Source organism: Pseudorca crassidens, chromosome 3 (assembly GCF_039906515.1).
Source record: "Pseudorca crassidens isolate mPseCra1 chromosome 3, mPseCra1.hap1, whole genome shotgun sequence".
NCBI lineage: Eukaryota > Metazoa > Chordata > Mammalia > Artiodactyla > Delphinidae > Pseudorca > Pseudorca crassidens.
In genome coordinates this window covers 140,907,934-140,935,224 of record NC_090298.1, presented here as the reverse complement: position 1 = coordinate 140,935,224, position 27,291 = coordinate 140,907,934, and the positions used below count along the sequence as shown (strand labels likewise).

General features: G+C 53.0%; 2 protein-coding genes across 5 annotated transcripts; both read left to right on the top strand.

Annotated features, from left to right (window-relative positions):
- Positions 1 to 9,216: 9,216 nt before the first annotated feature.
- On the top strand, positions 9,217 to 13,195 carry EIF4E1B (eukaryotic translation initiation factor 4E family member 1B). The gene is given in 7 exon segments (XM_067730248.1): positions 9,217 to 9,279; positions 10,114 to 10,283; positions 10,581 to 10,682; positions 11,291 to 11,342; positions 12,317 to 12,442; positions 12,577 to 12,716; positions 13,081 to 13,195. Coding segments are annotated over 7 exon segments (768 nt in total).
- A 2,161-nt stretch (positions 13,196 to 15,356) lies between these two features.
- Positions 15,357 to 24,727, top strand: TSPAN17 (tetraspanin 17). Of its 4 annotated transcripts, XM_067732756.1 has the most exons (9): positions 15,361 to 15,574; positions 19,755 to 19,805; positions 19,896 to 20,042; positions 20,836 to 21,006; positions 22,705 to 22,830; positions 23,401 to 23,448; positions 23,924 to 24,040; positions 24,129 to 24,190; positions 24,673 to 24,727. In XM_067732756.1, the coding sequence occupies exons 1-9, from the start codon at positions 15,488 to 15,490 to the stop codon at positions 24,707 to 24,709; spliced, it is 846 nt and encodes a 281-aa protein (XP_067588857.1). In that variant the 5' UTR covers positions 15,361 to 15,487; the 3' UTR covers positions 24,710 to 24,727. The 4 variants fall into 4 exon arrangements, with proteins under 4 accessions (XP_067588860.1, XP_067588859.1, XP_067588857.1 ...); XM_067732759.1 differs by lacking the exon at positions 19,896 to 20,042 and having other exon boundaries at positions 15,357 to 15,574; XM_067732758.1 differs by lacking the exon at positions 19,755 to 19,805 and having other exon boundaries at positions 15,359 to 15,574.
- Positions 24,728 to 27,291: the final 2,564 nt, after the last annotated feature.

Genomic DNA, 27,291 nt, shown 5'->3' with positions numbered 1-27,291 from the left:
CTCAAGGGAGTCAGGGAAGGCTGTACAGAGGAGGTGACATCAGAGCTGGGCCTTGTTTGATTTCATCTGGCAGACAAGGGAGGAAGGGAATATTAGGCTGTGGACATAGCATGGGCAAAGGCACTGTGGTTGGAAATGCAGGGTGTGTGAGAGGGCAATCAGGAACCAGACTACGCAGGGCCTGGAAAAAAAAATGTTCCCAGATTGCCGGTAGAGCTGCAAATTGTCACATGCTTTTTGGAAGGTGATTTGGAAACATTTACCAAAGACATAAATGCATGCTCCTTTGGAGCCAGCAGTTCCTCTTCCAGGAATTCATCCCTTGGATCTCTACTCATACAAGCACACAAAGACATTTGTGCAAGGATGTTCACTGCAGCCTGGTTTATTGTAGCAAAAAACTGAAAATAATCTAAATGTCCCTCTGTAGAGGACTGGCTAGTTAATTGTGATTCATCCACTCAGTGTGACTCTGTACTGCCATTAGAAAGGATGGGCTAGACCCATGTGTACTGATATAGGAGTGTGACAAGACATGGTGTGAGGTGAGAGAAGCAAGGTGCCAAACTGTAATGTGTGGAGCTAGGCAATTAAAAAAAAATTATTTTATTGAAGTATAGTTGATTTACAATGTGTTAATTTCCATTGCACAGCAAAGTGATTCAGTTATACATATATATATATATATATACACATTCTTCTTCATATTCTTTTTCATTATGGTTTATCACAGGATATTGAATATAGTTCCCTGTGCTATACAGTAGGACCTTGTTGTTTATCCATTCTATATATAATAGTTTGCATCTGCTAACCCCAAACTCCCAATCCATCCCTCCCTCACCCCCTGCCCCCTTGGCAACCACAAGTCTGTTCTCTATGTCTGTGAGTCTGTTTCTTTTTCATAGATAAGTTCATTTGTGTTATATTTTAGATTCTACACGTGAGTGATATCATATGGTATTTGTCTTTCTCTTTCTGACTTTACTTCGTATGATAATCTCCTGGTCCATCCATGTTGCTGCAAACAGCACTATTTCATTCTTTTTTATGGCTGAGTAATATTCCACTGTATACATGTACTACATCTTCTTTGTCCATTCATCTGTCAATGGACATTTAGGTTGTTTCCATGTCTTGGATATTGTAAATAGTGCTGCTATGAACATTGGGGTGCATGTATCTTTTCGAATTATAGTTTTCTCCCACTATATGCCTAGGAATGGAATTGCTGGATCATATGGCAACTCTATTTTTAGTTTTTTGAGGAAGATCCATACTGTTTTCCAGAGTGGCTGCACCAGTTTACATTCCCACTGACAGTGTAGGAGGGTTCCCTTTTCTTGTGGAGCTAGTCAATTTTGATACAAGGAAAATACATACATTCACACAGTTATATATAGACACCTTATATATAAATATAGACATCTGGATATACAAAGAACACACCTGCAAGGACTTCCAAAACACTGTTAACAGTAGTTGCCCCTGGCAAATGGAATTGAGAGAACTCAGGGAGAGAAGCTTGTACATTTCATTACCTTCCTTCTTGTGCTGTTTGATTACTTTTCCTTGAATAGTATTTTACTTGTGTAATTTTAAAAGCTGGCATGGGGAACAGCATGGCCTCTCATCACTGAAACTGTCTCCTTCTTATGTCTGGGGGATCCCACACCTTATGAGGCAGAGCCCATCTCCCCACTCCAGGAGCTGACGATGCTTTCCCAGCTTTCCTTGCTGCCAGGACATGTGACCTCAGCCCCAGACTTGGAACCTGAACCTAGTGCCAGGAAGAAGCAGGGAAGGAGGAGAGTGCTCTGGTGAAGACAGGTGGTGGTGATGGTGGTGGCAGTTCCTGCCAGGGACCAGGGGCAGCACTGCTTTTGGAAGCATCAGTCACCAATAGGGCAAGCTGTACTGTCTGTACTCAGCTGTAGCATCTGGGGAGTCTTCCTGGGACTGCTTGACAATGTGATTTGGCCATCATTCCAGGCTGCATGGTCTCCAAGTGGACTCTGGCTTTCCAGGAGAGTTTCTGAGCTTCCCACTAATGGATAATAAACTCCTTATCTGTTTAAATAAGCCAGAAGTGATGTTTATGACTCTTGACTAAGATCCCCTGAATGTCAGATGAGGAAGGACCAAACAGTAGGGAGGAGAGAGGAAGAAGAGAGAAAGAAGACCATACGAAGGGTGTCTGTACTCCCTATTTTAGGAATTGGGAAGTCACTGAAGGATTTTAAGTACAAAAGAGACCTAAATGAGACTTGCATTTTATGGGGCCCAAATGGAGGTGGGTTGGAGGGGGACACTGCTAGAATCAGCAAGAGCAGTGAGGAGGCTGGGTCAGAATCCACTGGAGGAATGATGAAGCCTGAACCAGGGAAGCCTCGGTGAGGCTGGAACAGGACTGGAGGGGAGACATGAGCATCACTGAGGACATAACTTATTAGATGTTGGGGAGGAGGGAGTGAGATGAGTTCAGGAAGATTGCCAGGTTTCTGGCTTGGACAATGGGGTGAGTGATGCTGCTGCAAAATGAAATAGACATTGAGGGGGTGGGGCAGCTTTGGGGGGTGATGGTGAGTTTGTCTGGGGCACACCGAATGTGCAGGACGAGGAGTCCAGCTGAGAGTTGGACATCTGAGCCCGGAGCTCAGGAAGTCACTCCAGGCTGGCTTCAGGTATCGATTTGGGCCATGGTATAGTGGGAAATCTTTAATACATGGCTTTCCAAGCAGGGAAGCCCCTTGATTTGTAGAGTTTGCCCATACCCGTGGTGTAAATTCTCCTGCTGTGGTTGATTTCAAGCTGTCACTGTGATGTCTCTGAGCATTTCCACCATTCAGATAAAATAGATAAAAAATAATCTTAAAAGCATAGATAATAGTAAAATAACTAGGAAGTTATGTTTTGAGTGTTTATTATCTTTGTTTTGAACATATTTATATAATCATAAATTTATATAACTTAATTTTTAATAATGGCCTTAACACCTGGCTCACAAAATTCCTGAAACTTTGTTCTCAGGAGCTGGTCCAAGCCAGCCCAGTACACCATTGGATTTGTAGTCATCTGCATAGAGGTGGTGGCTGGAGGATGCAATTGCCCAGGAGAACAGGTAGAGTGAAAAGAATGGAGGGGCCAGAACGGAATCCTGATTTACTGCAAACTTCCTGAGTTCCAGAGCCCAGGGAAAGCCTGAGAAGGAGCAGCACAGAGAGGAGGAGAAACTGGAGAGAGCGGTGACAGGGAAGCCAAGGGATTAGAGGACAAAATGTTACAGGGAAGCCAAAGCAATGAGCAGTAAAGAATCCTCGAATGGTCAGCAAGCAGTCTGTGGGGGAGTTTAACAGAAGCAATAGGAGGTGCTGGGAGTCCACGAGGGAAGAGGTACCTAGGGAAAGCCTCCAGAAGAAAGTGACATTCAAGCTGGGTTTTGAAAGATGAGAAAGACCTTACAAGTGGTGGTGAGCTTTCCCAGCAGATGATCCAGCAGGTGGAAAAGTCCAGAGTGTAGAGGGAACAGAAAACAGGTTGAAATCTGAATCAGGTGGGAAGTTCATTTGGCTGCTAATCAGAAGCTTAAGCAAAGCAGGTGTTTATTCTTTCACTTAAAGAAGTCGTACTACTGCAGTAGGCAGTCCATAGTTGGTGTGATGACTTCACAGTCCTCAGGGACCCAGAATCCTACCTTCCTGTTCTACCATTCTTAGTACCTGTATTCCACCTTCAAGGCCCCTTCAACGCCCAGGGTGGCTGCTTCAGTTCCAGCCATCATGTCTATGTAGAAAGCAGGAGGAAGGGAAGTAGGCTAAAAAGAGTACCTGCCAGTTTTCTGTCTCTTTCTTGAGTTTTCCCAGAAGCCAACAATTTCTGTCTACTTCTCATTGGCTACACCTAGCTGCAGGGAGGCTGGAAAACTCTGGTCATCTTGCTGGGCTTATGACTTCCTAGAATCAAAGTATGAGAAGGGGAGAATGGTCACTGGTGAGCCACTAGCAGCTCTGTCCCCCCTCCCAAAGTTTTGCCCCCAACTTATTATTTTTAAAAACTTCAAACATAGAGAAAAGTTGCAAACATAATACAATGAGCAAAAACTTCAGAAAAGTTGCAATATTAGCACAATGAATACCCAAATATCCTCACCTACATTTGCCACATCTTTGTTTCTCTCTCTCCATATGTGCTGTCTCCAGAAGAAGGTGGCATGGTTACTGGGCCACTACTTTCTAGCACAATGGATTCTTTACCCCATGTCACATGACCAGCCCCGCTTTAGGGCATAGGATGGCAGAGCACAGGCCCCTGCGTCTCCTTCTGGCCAGGCCCTAAACCTGTGAGTTCTCGGGGCCCTCTCTTTGTTTCTGTTCTCTCTCCCCACTGGAAAATGGGCCGCTCCACTCCTCTCTTTTCTCTCCCCTTCTTAAGAGTGTACCAAGGAGCACAACTATTGAAGCTTCTGGAGAGGAAAGGCTGGGAGAGTGTGAAGAAGGGTTTGGGAGAAAATCCCAGCTGGAGCAGCAGGTGCTCTCTTAAGGGAATCCTAGGGATCCTAGCTTTGCCTGGGTTCTGCAAAAATCCAGAAGTGTCTTTGTAACTCTGAGCGTGGTGCCTGACAGTGTGATTGAACATTTACCAACATTATTGCTGTCCGGGCCTCAGGATGGGGAGGAAGACAGGCAGGCGGGATTAGCGTGCTAAGAACAGAGCGGGGGTGGGTGGGTGATACTGAGTGAACACCTGTGTGCCAGGCACTACATCATTAAGCCCTAAAATCAATCCCTTAAAGCAGGCACTTTCATTCCCACTTTACTGATGAAAGAACTGACACCCAGAGAGGGAAAGTCATGTAACTGGTCATTGGCCTCTATTCTTTTCAGTCGGTTTTTCCTGAGTGCCTACTCTGTTCCAGGTACTGTTCTAGGTACTGGAGATTCAGCAGAAAACAAGATGCATGAAGTCCTTGCTCTTCTAGAACTTACTATTCTAGAAGGAGGCAGCAGACAATTAACAAATGAACTAGTGACCAAATAAAATGCCTTAGATTGTGTCCCTTTTGTCAAAATCAGTGACATTCACCTCGCTGAATCTAATGGTCAATTCTCCCACGTGACTCTGATTTCTGGGTACTTGCCCTGAGCCAGGCCCTGCTCCAGGAACTGGAGAACAGAGTCGTGAGTAAAAGAGGCCCTGGGGACCTTATATTCTAGTACCAGAAAGCAGATGATGAGTAAAATAAATAAGTAAAATATAGGGTGCGTCAGGAGGTGATAAGTGCTTGGAGGGAAAGCGAAGAAGAGAAAGAGCATGGGGGTGCTGGGGTGAGGCTGAGGGTTTGACCAGTTAAATGCAGTGAGCAGGGAAGGCCTGGCTTGAGGTAGGAATTGAGGGAGTGGCCAGAGTAAAGTCCTAAGGCAGGCGTGGGCCTGGCACGTTTGAAGACCTGCAATTGGCCAGTGTGGTGGAGTGAGTGAGGGGTGGAGAGTAGCGGGGAGGGAAGGTTGAGAGCTGGTGGGACCTTACAGACCCTTGTAGTGTGAGCTCAGGAGTGATGTGATCTAACTTTCCTTTTTAAAGATTGCTGTGTAGGGAGTAGATTGTTCTTGGGCCAGGGTGGAAGCTGGGACCGGTTTGGATGCCATCACCATAGTACAGGGAAGGTGACAGTCCACTTGGGCTAGGGTGGTGGCAATGGAGATGGAGAGAAGCAGCTGGATCCTGGATGTTTTGAAGGTAGAGCTGAAAATGGGTTACAAGAGAGGAGTCAGGACCAGTCCAGAATTTTTGTCTGAGCAGGTGGAAGGATGGAGAAGATTGTGGGAGGAGCAGGTCTGGGGACAGGGGAAAGTCAGGAATTCAGCTTTGGATGCAATAAGCCTGAGCCAGATGCACATTAGATGCCCAGGTGGAGCTGTGAGCAGGCAGCTGGATGTGCTCTTTGGGATTTCAGATTGGGGCCACAGGTGTACCATACTCGTCACATTCAATGCCCGAGACTGGGTGAGACCGTGAAACAGCAAGTGTTGACAGATCAACACTCTGTCAACACTTAGTCCTGGGGCCTTCCAAAGCAAAGAGGAGGAACCATCAGCTTTGTTCACATCTTTAGCCCCCATCGCCTAAAACAGTGCCTGGCACAAAGTAACTGCTAGGTCAGTATTTTTTGAATGAATGAATGAATGAGTGGTGCTAAGTGCTAAGAAGGAAATAAAATGGATGCTGAGTTAAAGAGTATATGGGGGACTTCCCTGGTGGCGCAGTGGTTAAGAATCCACCTGCCAGTGCAGCGGACATGGGTTCGATCCCTGGTCCAGAAGATCCCACATACCATGGAGCAACTAAGCCCATGCGCCACAACTACTAAGCCTGCGCTCTACAGCCTGTGAGTCACAACTACTGAAGCCCGCGTGCCCTAAAGCCCGTGCGCAACTACTGAGCCCATGTGCCGCAACTACTGAAGCTCGCGCGCCTAGAACCCACGCTCCGCAACAAGAGAAGCCACCACAATGAGAAGCCTGTGCGCCACAACAAAGCGTAGTCCCCGCTCGCCACAACTAGAGAAAGCCTGCACACAGCAATGAAGACTCAATGCAGCCAAAAAATAAAATAAAATAAAGTACATGGGGGAGAGTGGTCTACTTTAGATAGAGTGGTCAGGGAAGATTTCTTTGAGAAGGTGGAATGAGTCAAGCCCTGAAGGACAGGGAGAAGTCAGTCATATAAAGAGTTGAGGAGAGATGTCAAGGGCAACGTCCCTGAGGCAGGAACTAGACTGGCCTCTTGGAGGATCAGCCCTGTAAGCCTGGATCGTGCAGGAACTTGCAGTCCCAGAACCTAGACTTTGGATCACATCCTGGGTATCCTGGAGAGGTTTAAAGAGAGGAGTTAAGTGATCAGACTGATTGTTTAAATAATCCCTCTGAGCCACGTGGAGGATGTTTTGTAGGGAGGCAGGAGTGGAAGCAAGGAGAGTGTTAGGAGAGAAAAGGCAGTGGCCCAGGCCAGAGATGGCGATGCTTGCTGAGGTGAGGGAGGGAGAGTAATGGGCAGATTCGAGATATTTTAGGAACAGAATGGCAGGATTGGGATTCAAGAGCCTCTACTTGTTCAACCCCACTGTGAAAATGTCCTCCACAGACAGACTTGGGAGGGCCTGGGGTAGGGACCAGAACCCCATAGGGCTGGGGGGGTTTCCTCCTGGGGTCTCTTCATAGTCACCCAACCCCAGACTCCAGGGGCTGCCCCACGCTGGAAGACATGGAGGATGGTGGGAAGGGCTGCTGTGGCTGCTAGGATCATCCCATGCCAGGCTCTGGGCCAGGACTCTAAGGCAGCTAAAACCATGTCTGGCACTTGGAGAGGGTCCTTTCCCCCTTTTTCTCCATCAGATCTGGATTCGTGATCTCTCCCCAAGCCTGGCCCTCCTCCAATGCTTCTCCTGTCCAAAATTCTTCAACATTCCTCCCATTGAGAGGTGGGATTATGTCCCTGTTGTTGAATGTGGGCCCTGGGACTCAAAAAGAGTACACTGGACATAAAGCTGTGCCAGGTTTCAGGCTGAGGCCTTAAGAAACTGGCAGCTTCTGCCTCTCATCTCTTGGGACATTGGTTATGAGAACCCAGCCACAATGCTGTGAGGAAGCCAAGTGGTCACATGGAGAGGCTGCATAGAACTGTCCCAGCTGACACCCCAGTTGAGGTTCCATCTGTCAGCCAGCAAAGACCGCCCCACTGTGAGTGAGAAGATAGCCCCAGCCCCAGCCTGTAAGCCACTCCAATCGATAGGGCTTTGGAGTAGAGATGGGCCGTCCCTATCGAGTGCTACCCAAATTGCAGTTCTGTGAGCAAAATAAATGATTATTATAGTTTTAGGCCACTCTGTTTGGGGTGGTTTGTTATGCAGCAACAGGGAGCTGGGACTTCATGCCCACCTCTCCAGAGCCTATCCACAACCAAGCACTACTGAGTCTTCCTTCTAAATACATGTTCTCTTCATCTTCCCTGCCACCCCATTCGTGACCTGGACAGCTACGTCAGCATCCAAGTAGATCTCCTCCCACTCGCTCTTAATTGCACAGGGCCTGTTTCCTGCACAGCAGCCAGAGAACTTGCTAGAAAGCCCATCTGATTACCTCCGCAGCCCCTCTGTACCCACTTGAAGCACCCAATGGCTCTCCACTCTCCTAAGATCAAGACTCACCCCCCTTGCCCCCTTTAGGCCTCAGCGACAGTGGTGGTCTTTCTTCTCTTCCTCCAGTACTTCACGGGCCCTTTGCTCCAGAGCCTCTGCACGTGCTGCTTCCACTCCCCGAGATGCCCTCCTCCACCTACCTAGTTAATGCTTGCTCAAATGTCACCTCTTCTGTGAACTGCCTCTGAGTCGGTGGTTCTTGAAACGGGATCTCTGACCAGCATCATCAGGGAACTTGTTAGAAATGCCAATTCTCAGGCCCAAGCCCTGTGCTAAGGCATCAGAAATTGGGAGGCAGGGCCCAGTGGTCCGTGTTTAACAAGCCCTGCAGGTGATTCTGATCCATGCTCTTGAGAAGTGCTGCTCTAAAGCCCTCAGCGCAGGTCATGGATTTTGTCTTCTCCCATCTGTGAATTCCTCTCCTCCAGAGGTCTGCATTTATGATGACACAGGTCTTTGTGAGATTACCTGATGCCTGGCTCCCCTGATAGACCAGAGCACAGGGGACACTCATCTTCTGCTCCTCACTGCCTCCTAGGCCTAGGCCTGGCACCCCCTGGAGCTTAGGGATGTGGGTTGAACAGATATTAACTGTCGGCCTCCAGGTGGTCATGGGCTTCTCTGGCTGTGGGGTAGGGGAAGGGACTGGTCCCTTACAGAGCTGGGACCCTCAAAGTGGACAAGGGGAGGGTGAAAAACCTTAAGAAGTTTGGGGAGCGTTCAGCCCCTGCAGAAAAGGCTGCTGTTCAGAAGGCAGGGAAAGGGTCTCCCCAGCCAGAGCTTTCCCTCCCTCCCTCACCTCCCCAGTCCCTCCTCCACCCTGGGGTAGCCCTCAGCTGACTGCTATTGACCACTGAGCCAGGCCTTGTTTTGTGGGCTTTACGTGTTTTATATCATTTAATACCTAAGCTTCTGCGTTGTGTATCATTAACATTCCCATTTTATAGAGAGGGAAACTGAGACTCAGTGAGGTTCAGGTACTTGGCTGAGGTCAGGGCAGGGAGGACTTGAACCCAGGCTGTATGACAGGTGCACTGGCCCTCGCCATCCATGCCCAGGTGGAGAACACTCAGATGGCCCAGGAGGTAGGAAGCAGGAGTGCAGTGGGCCGGCAGGCCTGTGTGGAACCTTACTTGCTCTTCCCTAAGGCAGCGTCCGCTGTAGCAGATTGGGAGAAGGAGGCCTCAGTGTTGCCAGACCTCTCTAAAATTTCAAGAGCAACCAAAAATGTGGATTTTTTTATATCCTCCTTGTTTCTAAATAATCACATTAGAAAGAAAACCCTTAGGTGCTTCCAGAGACCAGATAAATGCCTGTGTCAGATGACATTGATGGCGAAATCGAGGGGGTGAATGACAGCAGAGCCAAAAAGGAGACACCACAATGTGTGTATAAGATCTCGGACCTGGCCCCGCCCTGCCCCCCTCCCCCATTTCAGAGTCACAGCTTCTGCCATGTCTGGGACGGTCCGTTTTAAATTCAGTGTCCACCCTTGGCGGAATGCGGTTTCACTAAGGGCAGACCCCTAATACTGACACTTACCATTGTATCTCAGCCCCCAAATGGCCAGCACCATGTGGGCGGAGGCTAGGTCTGCCTGGTCACAGCTGTATTCCCAGCCCCCGGGCTGCAGTGCTCACTAAATGCTTGCTGATGGAAGTAATAGTGTAAGCCCTTCCTGCTCTGAACACCCCACTCCCCCACCCCTACGCTGGCTCCTCCCAGTCCCCTGTCCTGGGTGAGCGGGGCGGGGCGATGGTGGGTTAAAGGCCGGCAGCTGGGGACCCCCTCGGATGCTGGGTGCCCGTGGAGTCCAGGCTGTAGCATGGCTACCGCGCACTCTGTAAGTCCACCCGCCCGCCCCCTTGGGCAGCGAAGGCTGGGGCTCATCGCCCACCTTGACTTCTTTCTTTGGTCAGGCCAAAGAGGCTGAGGGTGGAATCCAAAAGTGGAAGAAAGAGAAGGAGGAGAAAGAGAAAGAGGAAGAGGAGGCAGCAGCGGGGGTGTGGGTGGGTGAGGAGGCTCTGAGGAAGGCCCGGGCCGAGGGCCCCGTGGAGAGCAAGCTGGAGTTGTACCCACTGCTGAACAGGTAGGCCCTACTCTTGGCCTTGGAATCACTTCCTCATCTGGGAACGGCCAGAGCTGGCCTAAGACTTGGGCTCTGGTGGCCCTTCCAGCCTTGACCCAGCTGAGATTCTGGGTTAAAGGCCCTCACTTATCCCCTGGCCCTTCAGGATAACTGGCTCCAGTCACCTTGGGCGGCCTGTGCCCCAAATCCTATCTCCCTGTTTGCCCTTGGAGGGACAGGGCTTCCCTGCCAACCTAGCTGCTGCTGGGGGCGGGCAGGTGGGTGCACTCTGCTTCCTCCTGGCCCGCCCTCCTCCAGGTGGGCTCTGTGGTTCTTCAAGAATGACTGCAGCAGGGCCTGGCAGGACAACCTGCATCTGGTCATCAAGTTTGACACCGTGGAGGACTTCTGGGCATGAGTGTCTGTCCCTCATGGAGGAGGCTGGGGCCATGGGGTTCTGAGCTGGGGATCCTTCGCAGACCCCACCCCTCCAGGGAGCTGCTTTCTACACAGCTTTCCCAGTCTTCCCTGGGGCCTTGCAGCATCTGCTGAGGACTGGGGCTTGGTGGGTTCTGCAAGGAGGTGGCGGGGGGATTGGGCTGGGGCACATCCCCCCCGAAGCCTCCTTGGGACCCAGGGAGAGAGCCTGGGAAGTGGGAGAAACAAGGAGTTGACCCTGACTCTGCTGCTCCATACTTTGTGACCCTGGGCAAGTTCCTGCCCCTCTCTGAGCTTGTCTCAGCCACAAACTGAGTTTTAAGGCTGTCTCAGTGTCTGTGGTGATCCAGTGAGGAGATCTGAAAGGTGCTTCACAAACCCTAGAGGTGGGTGAGAAGGTAGGATTCGAAGGTCTGGGCAAGTGGGGATGGAATTCCTGGCAGGGGGCACCGGTATGAGCAAAGGCTTGGAGGCTGGAAGGTGGGTGGAAAGCAGTGGGGTCTGGTAAGAGATTGAGGGGGTCTGAGGCCAGTTGGAACCAGGCTCTAAAAAGCCTGGACTTTCAGCCTGGGGTGGGGGCCTCTCTCCAGGATGTACAATAACATCCAGCTGGCCAGTAAGCTCTCTTCTGGCTGTGACTACGCCTGTTCAAGGTAAGCCCTGCTTCCCCACCCCCACCCTGTCCCCAGGGCACAGGGGGGCTGATTCTTCCCAGCTTCCTCCCTCACAGGCGTTTGGGGGTGGGGTGCCGAGGACAGCCTCCCTCAGAGTCAAGTATAATTTCAGATCAGAGGACCGCTCGGCAGAAGCATGGACAGAGTGTCAGACCTGAGCTGTACCTTGAAGGACAGGGGAGGGGGATGAAGGGGGAACAAGGAAGGAGTCTAGGTTTCTGGCCTGGCTCCTTAACTAGGGAGGTGCATCAGAATTGCCTCAGGACACTCATCAATGTCCAGGCCTGTCCCTGGAGGTGCTGTGCAGTGGGGCCCTGACATCAGCATTTAAAGATTTTCCTTAGGTGATTTGTTTCCAGCAGCTGAGCCTGGAATGTCTGCCTTTGGCCACACTGGGGTTGCCCCAGATGCTTTCTTTTTTTCTTTTTTTTTCTTTTTTTTTCTTTTGCGGTACGCGGGCCTCTCACCGTTGTGGTCTCTCCCGTTGCGGAGCACAGGCTCCGGACGCGCAGGCTCAGCAGCCATGGCTCACGGGCCCAGCTGCTCCGTGGCATGTGGGATCTTCCCAGACCAGGGCACGAACCCGTGTCCCCTGCATCGGCAGGCGGACTCTCAACCACTGCGCCACCAGGGAAGCCCCTCCCCAGATGCTTTCTTAATCACCTCCATTTGAACTCTCATATCAAGGAACTTGGTTCAGTACGGGAGATAAACACACACCCACGCAAGGCTATGTGAGGTGACAGATGTTGAGGCTTAGGGGCCCATGGGAACTCACAGGAGGGTCTGGGGGGCTGAATGGCTGGTAGAACCTGCTTGTACAGGAGGGATGAAGGCAGAAAGGTCCTGGCCTGTGGAGGCCTACTGAGGGGCTAGAGCAGGACCTGGGGAGGTGTCCAGGCCCTCACTTTCCTCTGAACAAAGGGGTGGTTGATCTGCAAGCCTGCCTCCCAGGATGGCATTGAGCCCATGTGGGAAGACAGCAGGAATAGGCGGGGTGGCCGCTGGCTGGTCAGCCTCTCCAAGCAGCAGCGCCACAGTGAGCTGGACCACCTATGGCTGGAGACGGTGAGTGGGGGACTGGGCAGGGAGGCTTCCCAAGGGAAGGGGCTGGGCTGGTGTGTAGCGGTGGTCTCAGGGTGGTGGGGGCAGACTCTGTGCCCACCAGGAAGCCTCATCCTCCTCCTTTTTTTTGGCTCCAGCTGCTGTGTTTGATCGGGGAGAGCTTTGAGGAGCACAGCCGGGAGGTGTGTGGGGCCGTCATCAACATCCGAACCAAGGGGGACAAGATTGCCATATGGACGAGGGAGACAGAGAACCAGGAGGGCGTGCTGCGCATTGGGTGAGCGGTATCTCTGGCACAGGGTGGGGGCTGGGTCTCTTCTAGGAGAGAAGGGGAAAGTGGTGGAAGGGGCATGGTTTGGCCTGCAAGGGAGACCTCTGGAACTCTGCATGCTGTCTCTCCCTTCTTTCTTCACCACTTGTGTAAAGGGTGTGGCATCTCAATTTCAAACTGTTTCTTAACAGACCTCTTCTCCTTTGCACTAGGCACATTTTGGGTTTCCACATGGGTAAGACAAATACAACAGGAGTTACTGTGGTTGGAACCAGGGTAGGAGCTCTGAGCAAAGGACCCAGGGTCCCACGTTATCTCCAGGACCCGCTGCTGACTGCCTGTCTCCTTTCCTCTCCCACTTACCTCCCAGGCATGTCTACAAAGAGCGCCTGGGACTCTCCACAAAGACCATCATTGGGTACCAGGCCCACGCAGACACGGCCGCCAAGAGCAACTCCCTAGGCAAGAACAAATTTGTGGTGTGAGGGGACCCTGGCACCACTGCCCATTTGGCTGCCCCTGAGCCTCCCACTGCTGTGTGTGTGTGTGTGTGTGTGTGTGTGTGTGTGTGTGTGTAAAAGGGGCTGGGCTGGGGGCAGATGGCATGGTTCTCACCTATTCTGGAGTGAATACGAACACTCTTTAATGTGAATTGGGGCCCAGGACAAGGGGCAGTTCTGGTGGGGGACCCAATGTGAGGGACCAGGGCAACGGAAAGGTGGAGGAAAGCCTGGGCTTGTTTCACCCTGGGGGTTGGGTTGGGTAGAGTGGGGTGAGGTGAGTTATTGGTGGGAGGAGGGCTCAGCTGCAGGTGGAAAGATAACAGGAGAGAATCCTAGGATCCAGGACTTACTCCGTGCTCCCTACCTCAGGGAAAGAGGCTAGGTAGCCTGAGGGCCAGGCTCTTCCATTTTGGGGGAGGGGGCTCAAGGCCGCTGACCCAGAGCTGGACCTCAGGGACAGGAGTGGGGGGCTCTCTCGATTGATCACTCTGCTTTAAAAACTTTTATGGATTGCCTCTCATCAGATTTGTAGCCTTGGAGCCTGCCCTGTATCCCACACCTCCCCTCAGCCAGCTGTGTGTGGGTCCCTAGAGGGGCGGGAGCGGGGGAGGGGGCGACTGATGAGGCCCTGGCCCAGGAGAGGTGGTCAGGCCTTACTATGGTTCTGCTAGACGATGATTAACTGGAAGGTGGTGAAGCTTAAGCCCCTTTCTGTTTCCTAAATAAATACTTTTAAACAAAACCAGAATTATTTTTAAAGAGGACTCTAAAATTGAGTAAAATTCAGGCCCCCCAAACCTTGATCTGCTCTAGTCCTGCCTTGAGAGGGCTCATGTGAGACACCCCAGGTACCAAGGAGCCTGATCAGGGTGGAAGCTGGTAGGGGGGAGAGGGGTTAGATGGTGGGCGGGGGGCTTTAACCGCCAAAGGGGCTTGAGCCAGGGGATGCAGTATATGCCCCTGGCAAAACTGAAGGGGCAGGGAGCAGCAGGAGTGGCCCTCACAAGACCCATGTGTCATCCACTCTGAGTTTGAACGAGTAGAGGTAGAACTGAATTTCTGGGGCTTCCCTGGTGGCACAGTGGTTAAGAATCTGCCTGCCAATGCAGGGGACATGGGTTCGAGCCCTGGTCTGGGAAGATCCCACATGCACGCAGAGCAGCTAAGTCCGCGAGCTACAACTACTGAGCCTGCACTCTAGAGCTGGTGAGCCACAACTACTGAAGCTCGCTCCGCATCAAGAAAAGCCAGCCCGATGAGAAGCCCACGCACGGCAACTAGAGAAAGCCCGCGCGCTGCAACGAAGACCCAACGCAGCCATAAAAAAATTTAAAAAAAAAGAATTTCCATCCAGTGATGAGCGCTTTTTTAAAAAATTTATTTTTATTGGAGTTTAGTTGCTTTACAATGTTGTGTTAGTTTCTACTGTACAGCAAAGTGAATCAGCTATAGGTATACAAATATCCCTCTTTTTTGTATTTCCTTCCCATTTAGGTCACCACAGAGCATTGAGTAGAGTTCCCTGAGCTATACAGTAGGTTCTCATTAGTTATCTATTTTATACATAGTATCAAGTGTTTATATGTCAATCCCAATCTCCCAATTCATCCCAGCACCCAAAAAGCGCTTCTGATTGGACTCCACTGTAATAAAACGTCCTGCACGTGTGCTAAACACCATCCATATAACCATCCTCCTCTCGCTCACCAGCTCAGTAGTTACTCCTCTCTAGGGATGGGAACAGACGGCAAGGCCGGGGATTGGGGTGGCGCTGGTCCTGAGCTTTGCGGTGTGGGGGGAACTAGGGGTCTTTCGTGTCTGCGACTTGCGGCGCCCTCAGCATCTCAGGTTGGTCTGAAGGACGCTGCAGCGGCCAGCGCATAGGGAGGAGTCAGGCCTAGAGGCTAGCCTCCGAGAGGGCTGAGTCGGGCTGTGGGGAGGGGCCTGTATGGGGGTGGGGTCCGGAGGGGACAGTCGGGAGACTGGGCTCCAAAGGGGAGTAAGGCTGGGGGCGGAGCCTATGGAGGGGGCGGAGTCAGGCCTAGAGGTGGGGCTCTGAGGGGGACCAAGCAGGGGGCGGTCCGGGAGCCTAGGGCGGTCCCTGCGGGGCGGACCCTGGGGGGCGGGCGGGGCCCGACGGGCGCTCTGGGTGGCCGCAGCCATGAAGCCGCAGCCGCCGGGCTAGGCCCCGGGCGGCTCCAGCCCCGGGCGGCCCGCGGAGGGCTGGGCCCAGCCCCCGGCTCCGGTTCCCGGGCCGGCGGGCGGCCGCTCACCATGACCGGCAAGCACCAGCACTTCCAGGAACCCGAGGTCGGCTGCTGCGGGAAATACTTCCTGTTTGGCTTCAACATCGTCTTCTGGGTGAGAGCGGGGTGGGTTCTGGGCCCTGTGCTGGGGATGGCGGGAGAAGGAGGCTCAGTCCCCTACTAGGGGGAGACACTCTCTGCCACAAGGGCTTGGGACCGTCCCCCCACTCCTTCCTCCCATTCGCACCTCCACGCCCACCCCCAGGACCACCCAGGGGAACTACGAAGAGGCCCGGATTGCAGGGGACGGGTCCCAGCCACTGCGGTAGTGGCGGGGGGAGGGGCGGGGACAGTCTTCCGGGGTCTTCCCGAGGCCCGGCGGAGAAATGGGAGGTGTTTCCGTGAAGACCCCACGGGCACGCTTAGTGCGGGCGCCCCCTCTCCCTCCCAGCCCCTTTGCTACCCGGGGGTGTCAGGGATACGCGGAGCCCCACCCCTGGTTTTACCCGTAGGGATGAGAGCCTCCTCGAAGGACGGGATTCCGTCTCCTGCCCCTTTACCTCTCCAGTACCTGGGCCTGCTGCCTCGCCTTAAGCTCCTACAAAGGGGGAGGGTAGGTCAAAGGTCGAAGCCCCACCCCCACCCCAAAGAGGCTTGCGGGCAGGGAGGGCCAATCGCCCTAGTTCTCGGCCGGGGACAGGGGATATTTCCTGATGAGAGGCCAGGAGAGCTGGCCCTGGGGAACAGAATTCAACATCCACAGCTGACCAAACCGAGGCTCCAGGGCAGGGCTGCCCCTGCCTGGAGAAGGGAGCTGCTGGTGCTCCTCCCAGGGTGGCATCTATAGCCCTGGGCCCTGCCAAGTCATCTTTCCCTTCTCCCTCTTCATCCCATATCTCCAAGGCTACTTGCTGCCTCTGCAGTCTCTGCTTCTGACGTCTTGGGTCAGAATGCCAGACCCATTCAGTTTTGTTTATCAGGACTCAGTGGCACTGCCCTTTACCCACATGCTGCTCATGCAATGTGGGTGTCCTTTGGCCCCAGCAGTGCCCAGCCTCGAGGGTGTGAGCCATGTGCAGAGAGCACTAGTCAGGGAAGTCTGGGGCTCTGGGTGAAGCAGGCCTAGCTGTGAGACAGTGGGCAAGTCACTTCTCTCTGGGCCTTAGCTTCCCTGGCAGCGAGTGGGTGATAATGAAGCCTGCCCCTCAGGACTGTTACGCAGATTAAATGAATTATAACTTACTGTATTCTTGCAGCTACTTTATTATCTACATTTTACAGGTGAAGGAACAGGCACAGAGAGGTTAAATCTTTTAACCCAGAGTCACACAGCCAGTAAGTGCAGAGTCAAAGTGACAGCTCAGTGGGCAGTAGATGGAGGTGAGGCAGAGCATTAAGCAGAGGGAACCCCCCTCAGATGTCAAGGGGCGAGAGGCACGAGAGACCCAGGCTTGTTCCAGGGTCCTCCAGGATGGGGAGCCCGAGTGTGAAAGGCCCCAGATCTGGGGCAGAGAGTTTGAGTTTTATGTTGAGGGCAGAGGGTAGCACTCAAGGCTTCAGTGCTGGGTGATGGGTATGTTCTAGCTTCTGTTTTGGAGGCAGATCTGCCTGGCTGACATGGGGAGGGTGAGTGAGGGGCAGGGTTTGGAGGTAGGGAGACCAGGGAGGAGGGCTGGGGCAAAGTTGGGGTGGTGGCAGGTGGGAAGGGTGAGGAAGGCTCCAGGGTAAGTTATGAGGCTGAACTGACAGGACTGGGCCACTTGGGGGTTTGGTTTTGGGTCAAGGTGGCCTGAAGGAGGTACCTGTGAAACAGGCCCAGAGATTTTTTTATTTTAATGGAAAGCAGACCCTTATGTTACCCTGCTCAGAACCTTCCAGTTTTTTCTCACTCGAATACAGTCCAGACTCCTCCCCGTGGCCCACAGCACCCTGTGGTGTCTGGCCTTGCTGCCCTTCAGTTTGTCCCTTGCACCGCCAAACATGATCTTACCTCTGGGCCTTTACCAGTACTTCCGCCTAGAATTCTCTTCTCTTCAGTGCACCTTTTCATCATTCAAACCTCAGCTAAAATGTCACCATGCTCCCTAACTGAAACATGCCCCCACTACCCTATTAACTCCCCATTTCATCACCCTGTTTGATTTTCTTTAAAGGCTCTGTTGGTATCTGAAATTACCTTGTTTGCTCACTGTGGATTTCCCCCACTGGAGTGTAAACTCCATGAGGGCTGAGAGCTCATGTGTCCTATTCCCTGATGTATTTCTGGTGCATGGAATGGATCCTGGGACATGGAGGCGTTTGCAGCAGGCAGGTGGACTAAGGGCTCTAGAGCCGGGGAGAGGTTTGGGTGGAGATCAGGAGATGCCAGTGTCACGATGGGGTGAAAGATGAGTGTGAGAAGAAGAAGGGTAGAAGGCTGAGGTTGGAACCTGGTGGGGGAGGGGGGTAGCCATGTGCATGGCGCAGGTGAAGCAGAGCACTGTAGGAGGGAGGCTGAGAAAGGGCAGGAGGAGGAACGGCGTTGCGTTAACCATGGAGAGGTTTGGGAAAGAGAAAGTACTGATCATTCACCTAAAGGCCACGGGCGGGTCAAGTGGGATGAGGCAGAAGTGATGTTTGGTTTCACATCCCAGATCCAGTGTGGGGGAGGGAAGGAAAAATATTTCTAGAAAAGAGTACAGCAGTGGGAGGAGCCTGGGGTTGGAGAGGGGAAGGTGCTAAAGGTGGCAGGTCAGGGGTGGAGCTGACTGAGGCTCTGTGCTGAGGGGAAGGAGCCTGTAGAGAAAGCAGGTGGGAGAGAGAGGTCTGAAGAGGTGGGGTCGCAGCCTTGGGCTTGGGCCAGAGGGGCACTCTCCCTCTGAGACTAGATGTCCTGCCCGGGTTCAGGCAGCTGCCCTCGATATCCAGGGGTCTTCCTAGTACGGAAATGAGGTGGGATACTGGGTGGTGTTTAGAAGGCCTAGGCTGGTGCCACTCTGCTGATACGGGGCTGAATTGGGATTCCCTGTCATTTAGGGGTCTTTGGCTGTGAACTACAAACGTACTCTGCCAGATGGAGGTTGAAAGGGTGGGACGGGAGTGAGGTGGCAGTCACAGAGTTGCAGGGCAGCAAGAGGACCAGACTTGGGAGGGGGCAGAGAGGATGCCAGGAGCCTGGAACCCTAACATAGGCCTGGGGTGAGAACAGAGGCTCAGGAAACAGCTGCTGCCACTTGGTGGGACTGTTTTGGCCATCCTCTGCTCCAATTCTGAGTTCCAAGAAGGGGCCCGCCTTCGTCCGTCTTAGGGCTGGGGACGGTTCAGTCTTCCAAGCTGTGTCCTGTGGGAAGAAACACTGAGATGCATTCTTGGGAAGATTGAAAGGACCCTGAATGTAAATTGATATAGCCACTATGGAGAACAGTATGGAGGTTCCTTAAAAAATTAAAAATAGAACTACCATATGACCCAGCAATTCCACTACTGGGCATATACCCTGAGAAAACCATAATTCAAAAAGAGTCATGTACCAAAATGTTCATTGCAGCTCTATTTACAATAGCCAGGACATGGAAGCAACCTAAGTGTCCATCAACAGATGAATGGATAAAGAAGATATGGCCCATATATACAATGGAATATTACTCAGCCATAAAAAGGAACAAAACTGAGTTATTTGTAGTGAGGTGGATGGACCTAGAGACTGTCATACAGAGTGAAGTAAATCAGAAAGCGAAAAACAAATACCATATGCTAACACATATATATGGAATCTAAAAAAAAGAAAAGAAAAAAATGGTCAGAAGAACCTAGGGGCAAGACGGGAATAAAGATGCAGACCTACTAGAGAATGGACTTGAGGATACGGGGACGGGGAAGGGTAAGCTGGGACAAAGTGAGAGAGTGACATGGACATATATACACTACCAAACGTAAAATAGATAGCTAGTGGGAAGCAGCCGCATAGCAGAGGGAGATCAGCTCGGTGCTTTGTGACCACCTAGAGGGGTGGGATGCAGAGGGTGGGAGGGAGACACAAGAGGGAAGAGATATGGGGACATATGTATATGTATACCTGATTTACTTTGTTATACAGCAGAAACTAACACACCATTGTAAAGCAATTATACTCCAATAAAGATGTTAAAAAAAAAAAGAAGAAAGGACCCTGGATCCCATTTACAGCCCTTTCCCCTCTTTCTCTCTTTCCCCCTGGCTTCCTGAAGACCCTGAGCAGTAGTGGGGAGGGGGCTCTGCTGGGGGTGGGAAAGGATGCTGGTGCCCCAGCCCTCAGCTCTTTGCTGCTGCTCCTGCAGGTGCTGGGAGCCCTGTTCCTGGCCATTGGTCTCTGGGCCTGGGGTGAGAAGGTAAGGCGGTGGGGTAGGGTGTGGGGCTGCTCTGGGTCAAGATGGTGGGAGGGCCAGCTCTCCCCATTTGCCTCTGCTCGCCCTTCACAGGGTGTTCTCTCCAACATCTCGGCGCTGACAGATCTGGGAGGCCTTGACCCTGTGTGGCTGTTTGTAGTGGTAGGAGGCATCATGTCGGTGCTGGGCTTTGCCGGCTGCATTGGGGCCCTCCGGGAGAACACCTTCCTGCTCAAGTTTGTGAGTGCCCTCCCACTGGGGACCCCAACCTCCTCCCACCCACTTCTTGCATAGTTCATGCTTAATAATGATAGTTTTATTATTATGTTATTGTAACAATAATCACTAGATTTGTATTCTCCACGTTTATAGTATCCTTTCTGTTGTACGGGACCGAAACCTAGTGGCCTAAGCTAAAAGGGCCACTAAGAAAGCCCAAGGGCGTGTTAGCTGCCAGCGCATTTGGATCCAGCAGCCACCACAGTGTCACTTGTCCTAGTCGCTCTGTTTCTCAGCTCTGTCCCTCTGGGTTGGCTCCAGTCCTCTTGGGGTGGAAAGATGTCCGGGAATGGGTGGGTGCTGGCTTCAAGCTGCCCTCCCAGGAACTCCTGCTGGAGGCTGAGTGAGGCTCTCCCTTCCCAACCATTCTGCCCAAGTACTTCAACTGCATCTCCTTAGTCCTGATTGGCCGCCTCTGGACCAATCCCTGTGGTCCCAGGGGAGGTAATGCTCTGATTGGTGGGATCTTGACGCATGCCCAGTCCTCTGTGTGGGAGTGGGAATGGGGAAAGAGGTGGAGGTGGCTGCTGTGTAGCAGCAGAAACTGAATGTGTGTGTGGAGAGTGGTTTCTCAAAGACAACAGGGTAGGTAAGAACAGCACTATCTTTTTTCATCATAAAACAATACTAACATGATAGAAGGTGGGGACTCTGGGCTGTCTTGGGTCAGGGTGCAGGAGGTTGGAGCCCCACCCAGTGGCAACCCCAGACCCTGTATCTCTGACCCCCACTGTCTGTGTGCCCCCAACCCCAGTTCTCCGTGTTCCTTGGCCTCATCTTCTTCCTGGAGTTGGCAACAGGGATCCTGGCCTTCGTCTTCAAGGACTGGATTCGAGACCAGCTCAACCTCTTCATCAACAACAATGTCAAGGCCTATCGGGATGACATTGACCTCCAGAACCTCATTGACTTTGCTCAGGAATACGTAAGTCCAGCATCCAGCTCTGACCACATGCAGGAGGCACGTGCTGGACAGATGAATGAGGGAGAAAGCTCCCTGTGTGCTGGGTCTGTTCCCTCGCCCACCAGGCCAGGCAGGCCCCAAGGAAGCGAGCCAGGAGGGCCCCTGTCTGAGAGGAAGCCAGCCACTCGTGATCTCCATGTGCCTAGCCCTGCATGGTCACAACATTGGGGAACAGAGGCCAGAGGATCCAAACTGGCAGCTCCTAGGCCAGGCTTACAGAACACTTAAAGGAGGAAACCTGGCATAAAAATATAGATTTCTTCTTCTACTAAACTGGGCCCACAGTATGGGCTGGTGCTACATTGCCACTGCCCCCTTTGCTGGTAGAGGGACTGTTTGCCCCGTCCCCGCCACTCTATTTTATTATACCTGTCGGCCCTCTTCCCTCATTTATATTATTCGTTTGGCCTCTGAACATATTCGAGTTTGAGACCTGCCCCCCAGAAGCTCTGCCCTCAAGCTTGCAAACCTAACCCCTGTGAAGAAGCAGTCAGTGAACAGTTCACAAAATCCTAGACACCTCCCGCCTGCACATTCTCACCCACTCACACGCGTAGTCACACACACTCAGAGTCATACTCCTTTGGTGCCATCCACCCCAAGAACTGCTCTGGGATCCAGAGGTGAACCAGAGCCGGTGCCTGCTTTGAGGAGCTCTCAACCCAGGGCAGAAGTAAACAGAGAGGCAGGTGGTTAGGATGTGATTTATTTGTTCATTCAACACAGAATTGTTATGGACCTATTCTGTGCCAGGCTCTGGGCTAGGGGCTGGGGATTCAGAGGTGAAAAAAGCTGGGACCTGTGTTTGTGGGGATGGTAGTCTGGGGGAAGAGACAGATGATAAAAGAGCAAAACAAACAAACGTGTGTGTGTGTGCGTGTGTGTGTAGAATTATAAACTGTGGTAAGGGCTGAAATGGGGAAGCTCGGAGAAGGCGAAGGCCTCTTGGGGGCAGCCTTGGGAGAGGAGAAGGCCTCTCAAGACCAGCCTTGAGCTGGTCCCTTGAGGGCCAGCTTTTTAGCAGCCTGTGCCATGTCAGTGAGTTAAGGCTGTGTGCTCCTGTCTCCCCACTAGATCACGAGCTCCCTGCTTCATTGCAGCCCCACGATGTGCTGGGTAGGGGTAATGGTGATACAGGTGCTGACAGCAGCATCTGTAAAGTGGAATGGGATCATTGTGAGGGTGGCAGGATTGCCCTCCTGTCCCGGCAGAGAGGAAGAGAGAAGGTCTTCTGTAAAAATCGCTGGGGCAAGTGTGGGGAGACGGGTCACAGATGTGGGGTTCAGTGGTGCCTTTCCCCACAGGGTTTGTTGAAACTCGAACCCCTCAAGGTGGCCTGGAGGAAGCCACAGTCCTTGGGCCACCATCCCTGCCCCCTCCCTTCCTTTTCTCAGCCTCTCTTGGACTAGGGGACAAGCTCAGGAGCCCCTTCCTACTCCACCCAGCCCCCACCAACCCAGGCAGGAGCCTCAAGCTGCTCTGGTGGCCCTGGGCCCAGGCCTGGCCTATCTGTGGCGGAGCTACCCGCCTGCCTGGCTGCCTCTAGGCCCCCTCCCGGCCAGCCCAGCCCTGTCTTCCTGCAGCCTGGGCCTGTCCCCAAACAGGATGGGGCTCCTGGGCTGGGCCTGGCTCACCTGGGGTTCTTCTCCCACCCACTAGTGGTCTTGCTGCGGAGCCCGAGGGCCCAACGACTGGAACCTCAATATCTACTTCAACTGCACTGATGTGAACCCTAGCCGGGAGCGCTGCGGGGTGCCCTTCTCCTGCTGCGTCAGGGACCCTGTGGTGAGTGGGGCCTGGTGAGGAGGGGTGGGCCTTGCAGTTCGCAGGCCCAGTCTGGGAAGAGCCCATCCCCGGGCTGGCTTGACTCCACCCTGCTCTGGGGGCTGTGGATGTGGATGTCGGGGAGGTCAGCTTACATAGGAGTAGCCCTGTGGGCTGGGGAGTTTGTGTCCATGGGCAGTGCTGAGGCCTGTTGGATAGGGACTGCTCCTCTTGGGCCACCATGCTGGGGTGGCAGGGTTGGTTGGGGGTTCTGACCCTTTTATGGCTTTCTTTAGAGCAGAAGCTTCTCTCGGTGACACCCCTCCAGTCACAGTGCACAGGGACAACGAGGGCCAGGTTTCTTCCCATTCTTATAAAACTCGAGCAGTCAGGGTTCCTAAAACTGAAGCAGTTCAAGCTGGTGTTGTGGCCATGCGCCCTGGCATCAGGGAAAGAGGTGCACGGGTCCCAGCCAGCCTAGCTTAAGGAGCGGTGGACGCAGCGGAATCCACGGTTCCATCTGCTTCCCCTGAGACCCCATGGATGCCCCCCCCCCCCCACTGAGTTGCTCACTGGCCTGTTTCTTCTCAGGAAGATGTCCTCAACACTCAGTGTGGCTACGATGTTCGGCTCAAACTGGTGAGAGGGGAGGGGACAGGGCTGGGGGCAGCTGGGGGCACTGGGATCGGAAGGGGGGGTCCCCTCTAGGCTCTAAAAGGCCTCAGGGATTCGGGGGAGGGGATGCTGAGTCCTAGGAGGCACGCGGGGCTTGGTACTGCCAAACACAAGGCAGTGGACTCCACTAGAGGGAGAAAACAGTAAGACATGGATAAAGAAATACGAACAATAATGTGACAATTTCAGCTAAGCACTTGGAAGAAAATAAAATCAGAGAAGTGATGGGATTGGGGCAGGGCAGTCAGGGAAGGCCTCTCGGAGGAGAAGGCATCTGTGCTGAGACCCTGATGAGGAGAAGGCCCTGTGGTGGAGCTCCAGGCTGCAGGCACTAAGGTGTAAGGTCCTGGGCGGGGCTGAGCTTAGCAAGCTGGACTGAGATGGGGCCTGCAGTGGTGGTGGGTGGGCTGAGCCGAGCCTGGTGCCCATCTGTCCCCAGGAGCTGGAGCAGCAGGGCTTCATCCACACCAAAGGCTGCGTGGGCCAGTTTGAAAAGTGGCTGCAGGACAACCTGATCATTGTGGCTGGTATCTTTGTGGGCATCGCCCTCCTCCAGGTACCACTGTGGCCCTGCATACCCTCACTCTGCCCTGGACAACCTGCCCTGCCAGTGGCCTCTCCCTCACCTGCTCTCCGTCTTACAGATCTTTGGTATCTGCCTGGCCCAGAACCTCGTGAGTGACATCAAGGCAGTGAAGGCCAACTGGTGAGGCTGCCTCGCTGGCCATGGCCACTCGCCTGGCTGACCCAGGGACCCCCCCCCCCGCAACTCTCCCCATGATGGGCAAGGCTGCAGGAGGTGTTTCTGCTTGGACCTGAACCCCACATGGGGCTTGCGTGCCTCTGGGCTGTGCACCCATGGAGAGAGCTGCATGGCTCTGCCCGGGCTGCCTGTCCTGTAGCTGTGTGCACGGAGGGTGGGTGTGGCCAGTGGGTGTGCACAGGGAGCCGCCGTCTCAGCTGTTGTTGGGTGGTTGGCTCTCCAGGGGACTAGGAAGGGCACAGCTAAGAGGGGGCAGGCCAGGTTGGGTGGGCTTGGGGCCTGCTGTTGCGTGGGACACAGCCTCATGTATCTCAGAGCTCTCTCCACTAGCTGTGACCTTGACCCTGCCAGGAGCCCACTTCAGCCTCAATGTCTCAGACTCTAAAATGGGTCCAAGAATTTTCTCTCCCTTGCTTGCCTCTCAGGATCAAACATGATGATGGCTACAGACTACTCAAATAAACAAAACGTTGAAAACCACTGGCTTCCGCCCGGCATCTTGAAGGTTCTGTCAGCTGCAGGTTCTCAGCAGAGCTCTCCATCTTGGGCCCCAGCCTGGAGCCATCCGCCAATGTGTTTTCTTGGCCTGGGTAGTATATACATTTGAGCCAACCTGTAAAACTTGGTGTATTTCACATAAAAGTCCAGATCCCCAGCTTCTTGTGAAGATTGGCCATCTGGCCACAGCAGCTCTTGGGACATCGTCTCCTGGGACATGTGCTTCCTGTTCTCTGAGGGACCCACCTGGCCTGTGCTGCTCACCCTGTAGGTTGGGGTTGGCCTCCCCACTGCTGTAGGGTTTTTCCCTGCAAACACTGCGAGGCTGCCGTGGGCTAAGCCTGGGGCGAGGCACCAGGATGTGAAGAATGGGGAGGCTGGACCCTGCCGTGAAGAGGCCACACAGCCTAGGAGGAGTCCAGCCACACTGGAGACTGAGATGGGTGCCCAGGAGAGTGGCTGAGGGGTGGAATGGAGATCAGGAATGTTTGGGGAAGGAATTAGTTGGAAGTTGAAAACTTGGCACACATGGGGTTGGGGGGAGCCTGCTTTGGGAACCATGGTGGTTGACACGGGCTCACTTGGAATCAAATCGAAACTCTTCATGGAGGCCTGCAGAGCTGCCTCATGGCCACCAGAGGGCGCACCAGCAAGCTTTGCCTGGGTCTGGCTGCTTCGTCCACAACCTCACTCTGGTACAGCCAAGTGCCTGGTGTGTCCACCCAGCTTACCAGTGCTTTGGGTTCAGGGAATTTGAGAACTTCGAAAGGAGCAACTGGCTCAGACTTGTGAAGTCTGCTGCTCTCAGCTCTGCCTCTTAGCTGCATGAAGGGGTGTGTGTAGAGTGACTGCCGCACCCATCCCTAGGGTGCCCTTTGTGGATAAAAGGGGGGATTTGGGCTGGTTCACAGATCTCTTACTCAGATGCTCTTAAGGTTGTATAAATGAATGAAGTAGGCCTTTGACTTGTGAGGTCTTTGCAGTGCAACTGACTTTCCTACTGTTCCTGAAGACTACACAGAGAGACATTGCTTTATGATGAAAAATATTTGGACCATCAAGTTGATAATGGCAGCTGACCTTGAGGTACAATAGAGTGGTGGGGACTGGCAAAGCACAGGTCCCCATCTGAAGTTGGTGGTTGTCATTTAGTTGTGGCTAATTGCTATAAAGTGGGAATGCAGGTCTAATGTCAGAAATCTGGAGAAGCCAGAGATCCAGGCTTTTATGTGAAATATTCCTATTTTTAAGGTGTTGACAACTAATGAAAAAAAAATGCAAGCCCAACAAAAGAGGAGGGAGCCAGCTTTGGCCCCTGTGTCACTACGGTTCCCTCTGGGATAATCACCCATTGGGGTCCTGGCTGCTGTGCCATTCAGGGGTGCTGGGAGCTGCTGCCAGGAGGGGAGGGTGTGGGGTATGCAACCAGCATTGTAGCTCCCAGACACAGGCTGGACAGTGTCCTGGGGTCCCTGACAGGTACCAGTGGAGTACAATAAATGCAGCTCACAATATTGTGCACGTCTTGAAATTTTTAATTTCACAAGCTTTTACTTCTCATTTTCCCCCTCAAACCTCACAACCCCCTTGTGAGGTGGAGACTCTTTTCCTGATGAAGAAACTGGGCTCAGAGAGGGGAGCGAGTTGCCCACCACACAGCTGGAGGAGGCACCCAGATCTGAGCCTTCTCGCCGGAGTTCTGCACCAGACCCGTCCTGCCTTTCTGATGCATTTGGGTGACACCTGCACACTTGAAGTGTGAACCAGTAAGGGACAGCAAGGGATTGTTCCCCAAGCATGAGTTGAGCTTCCACACAGGTGCCGGGGATGTAGAGGAGAGAGAAGGGCAAAGTCCCAGCCCTCGTGCTGCATTCTCGTGGGGGAGATGCAAGTAGGCAAATAAGCATTTTTGTTAGTAATATAATCTATGAAGAAAATAAGAGTGATGAGCTAGACAGTGATGGCTGGAATGCCTGTGAGAAGGGACCCCTTGCTGGGGTGGTGGAAGAAGTCCCATATCTGGGAAGCTCCAGGGGAACAGTGTTTCAGGTTTTGGTACCAGCTGCCCTAGAGGCCCTGAAGCTGGGTAGGCTTGGCATAAGGGAGGCTGGGGTGCTGGAGAGGTGCGAGTGAGTGAGGGGCAGAGGGCACGGACAGAGGGAAGTGGTGGAACCAGGATATATTTGGAAATAGGACTGATGAGATGCATGGGCATGACTGGAAGGAGTGGTCGTGAGCTTGGCTGCGGACCCAGAGTTCTCCAAAGCTCAGTTCTGCTACAGGACATCCATCCATCCATCCATCCACTCAGGTAGGCCCTGGCTGGAGGCTGGGGTTGCTGAGGCAGCTCAGACTTGCCCTTCCCCTCCCAGAGCCCATGGTTTCCTGGTAGAGGTAGTGGTGCAATGTGCATGTGGTGACGAGCACATGATGATCACTGCACGTGGCGTTTCATGCTGGTGAGAGACAAATCTTCTGTCCCCAAAGTAGAACTTGGAGCAGTTATTTTCCTTGGACTGAGGAGCCCTTACCCAGATGGGACCTCT

Excerpts from the sequence above, each read along its gene's own strand:
- TSPAN17 (XM_067732756.1), top strand. The coding sequence starts at position 15,488 with ATGACCGGCAAGCACCAGCACTTCCAGGAACCCGAGGTCGGCTGCTGC. Across the intron at positions 19,806-19,895 it reads TCTGGGCCTGGGGTGAGAAG|GGTGTTCTCTCCAACATCTC; the intron begins GTAAGGCGGTGG and ends CGCCCTTCACAG. Across the intron at positions 23,449-23,923 it reads ACGATGTTCGGCTCAAACTG|GAGCTGGAGCAGCAGGGCTT; the intron begins GTGAGAGGGGAG and ends ATCTGTCCCCAG.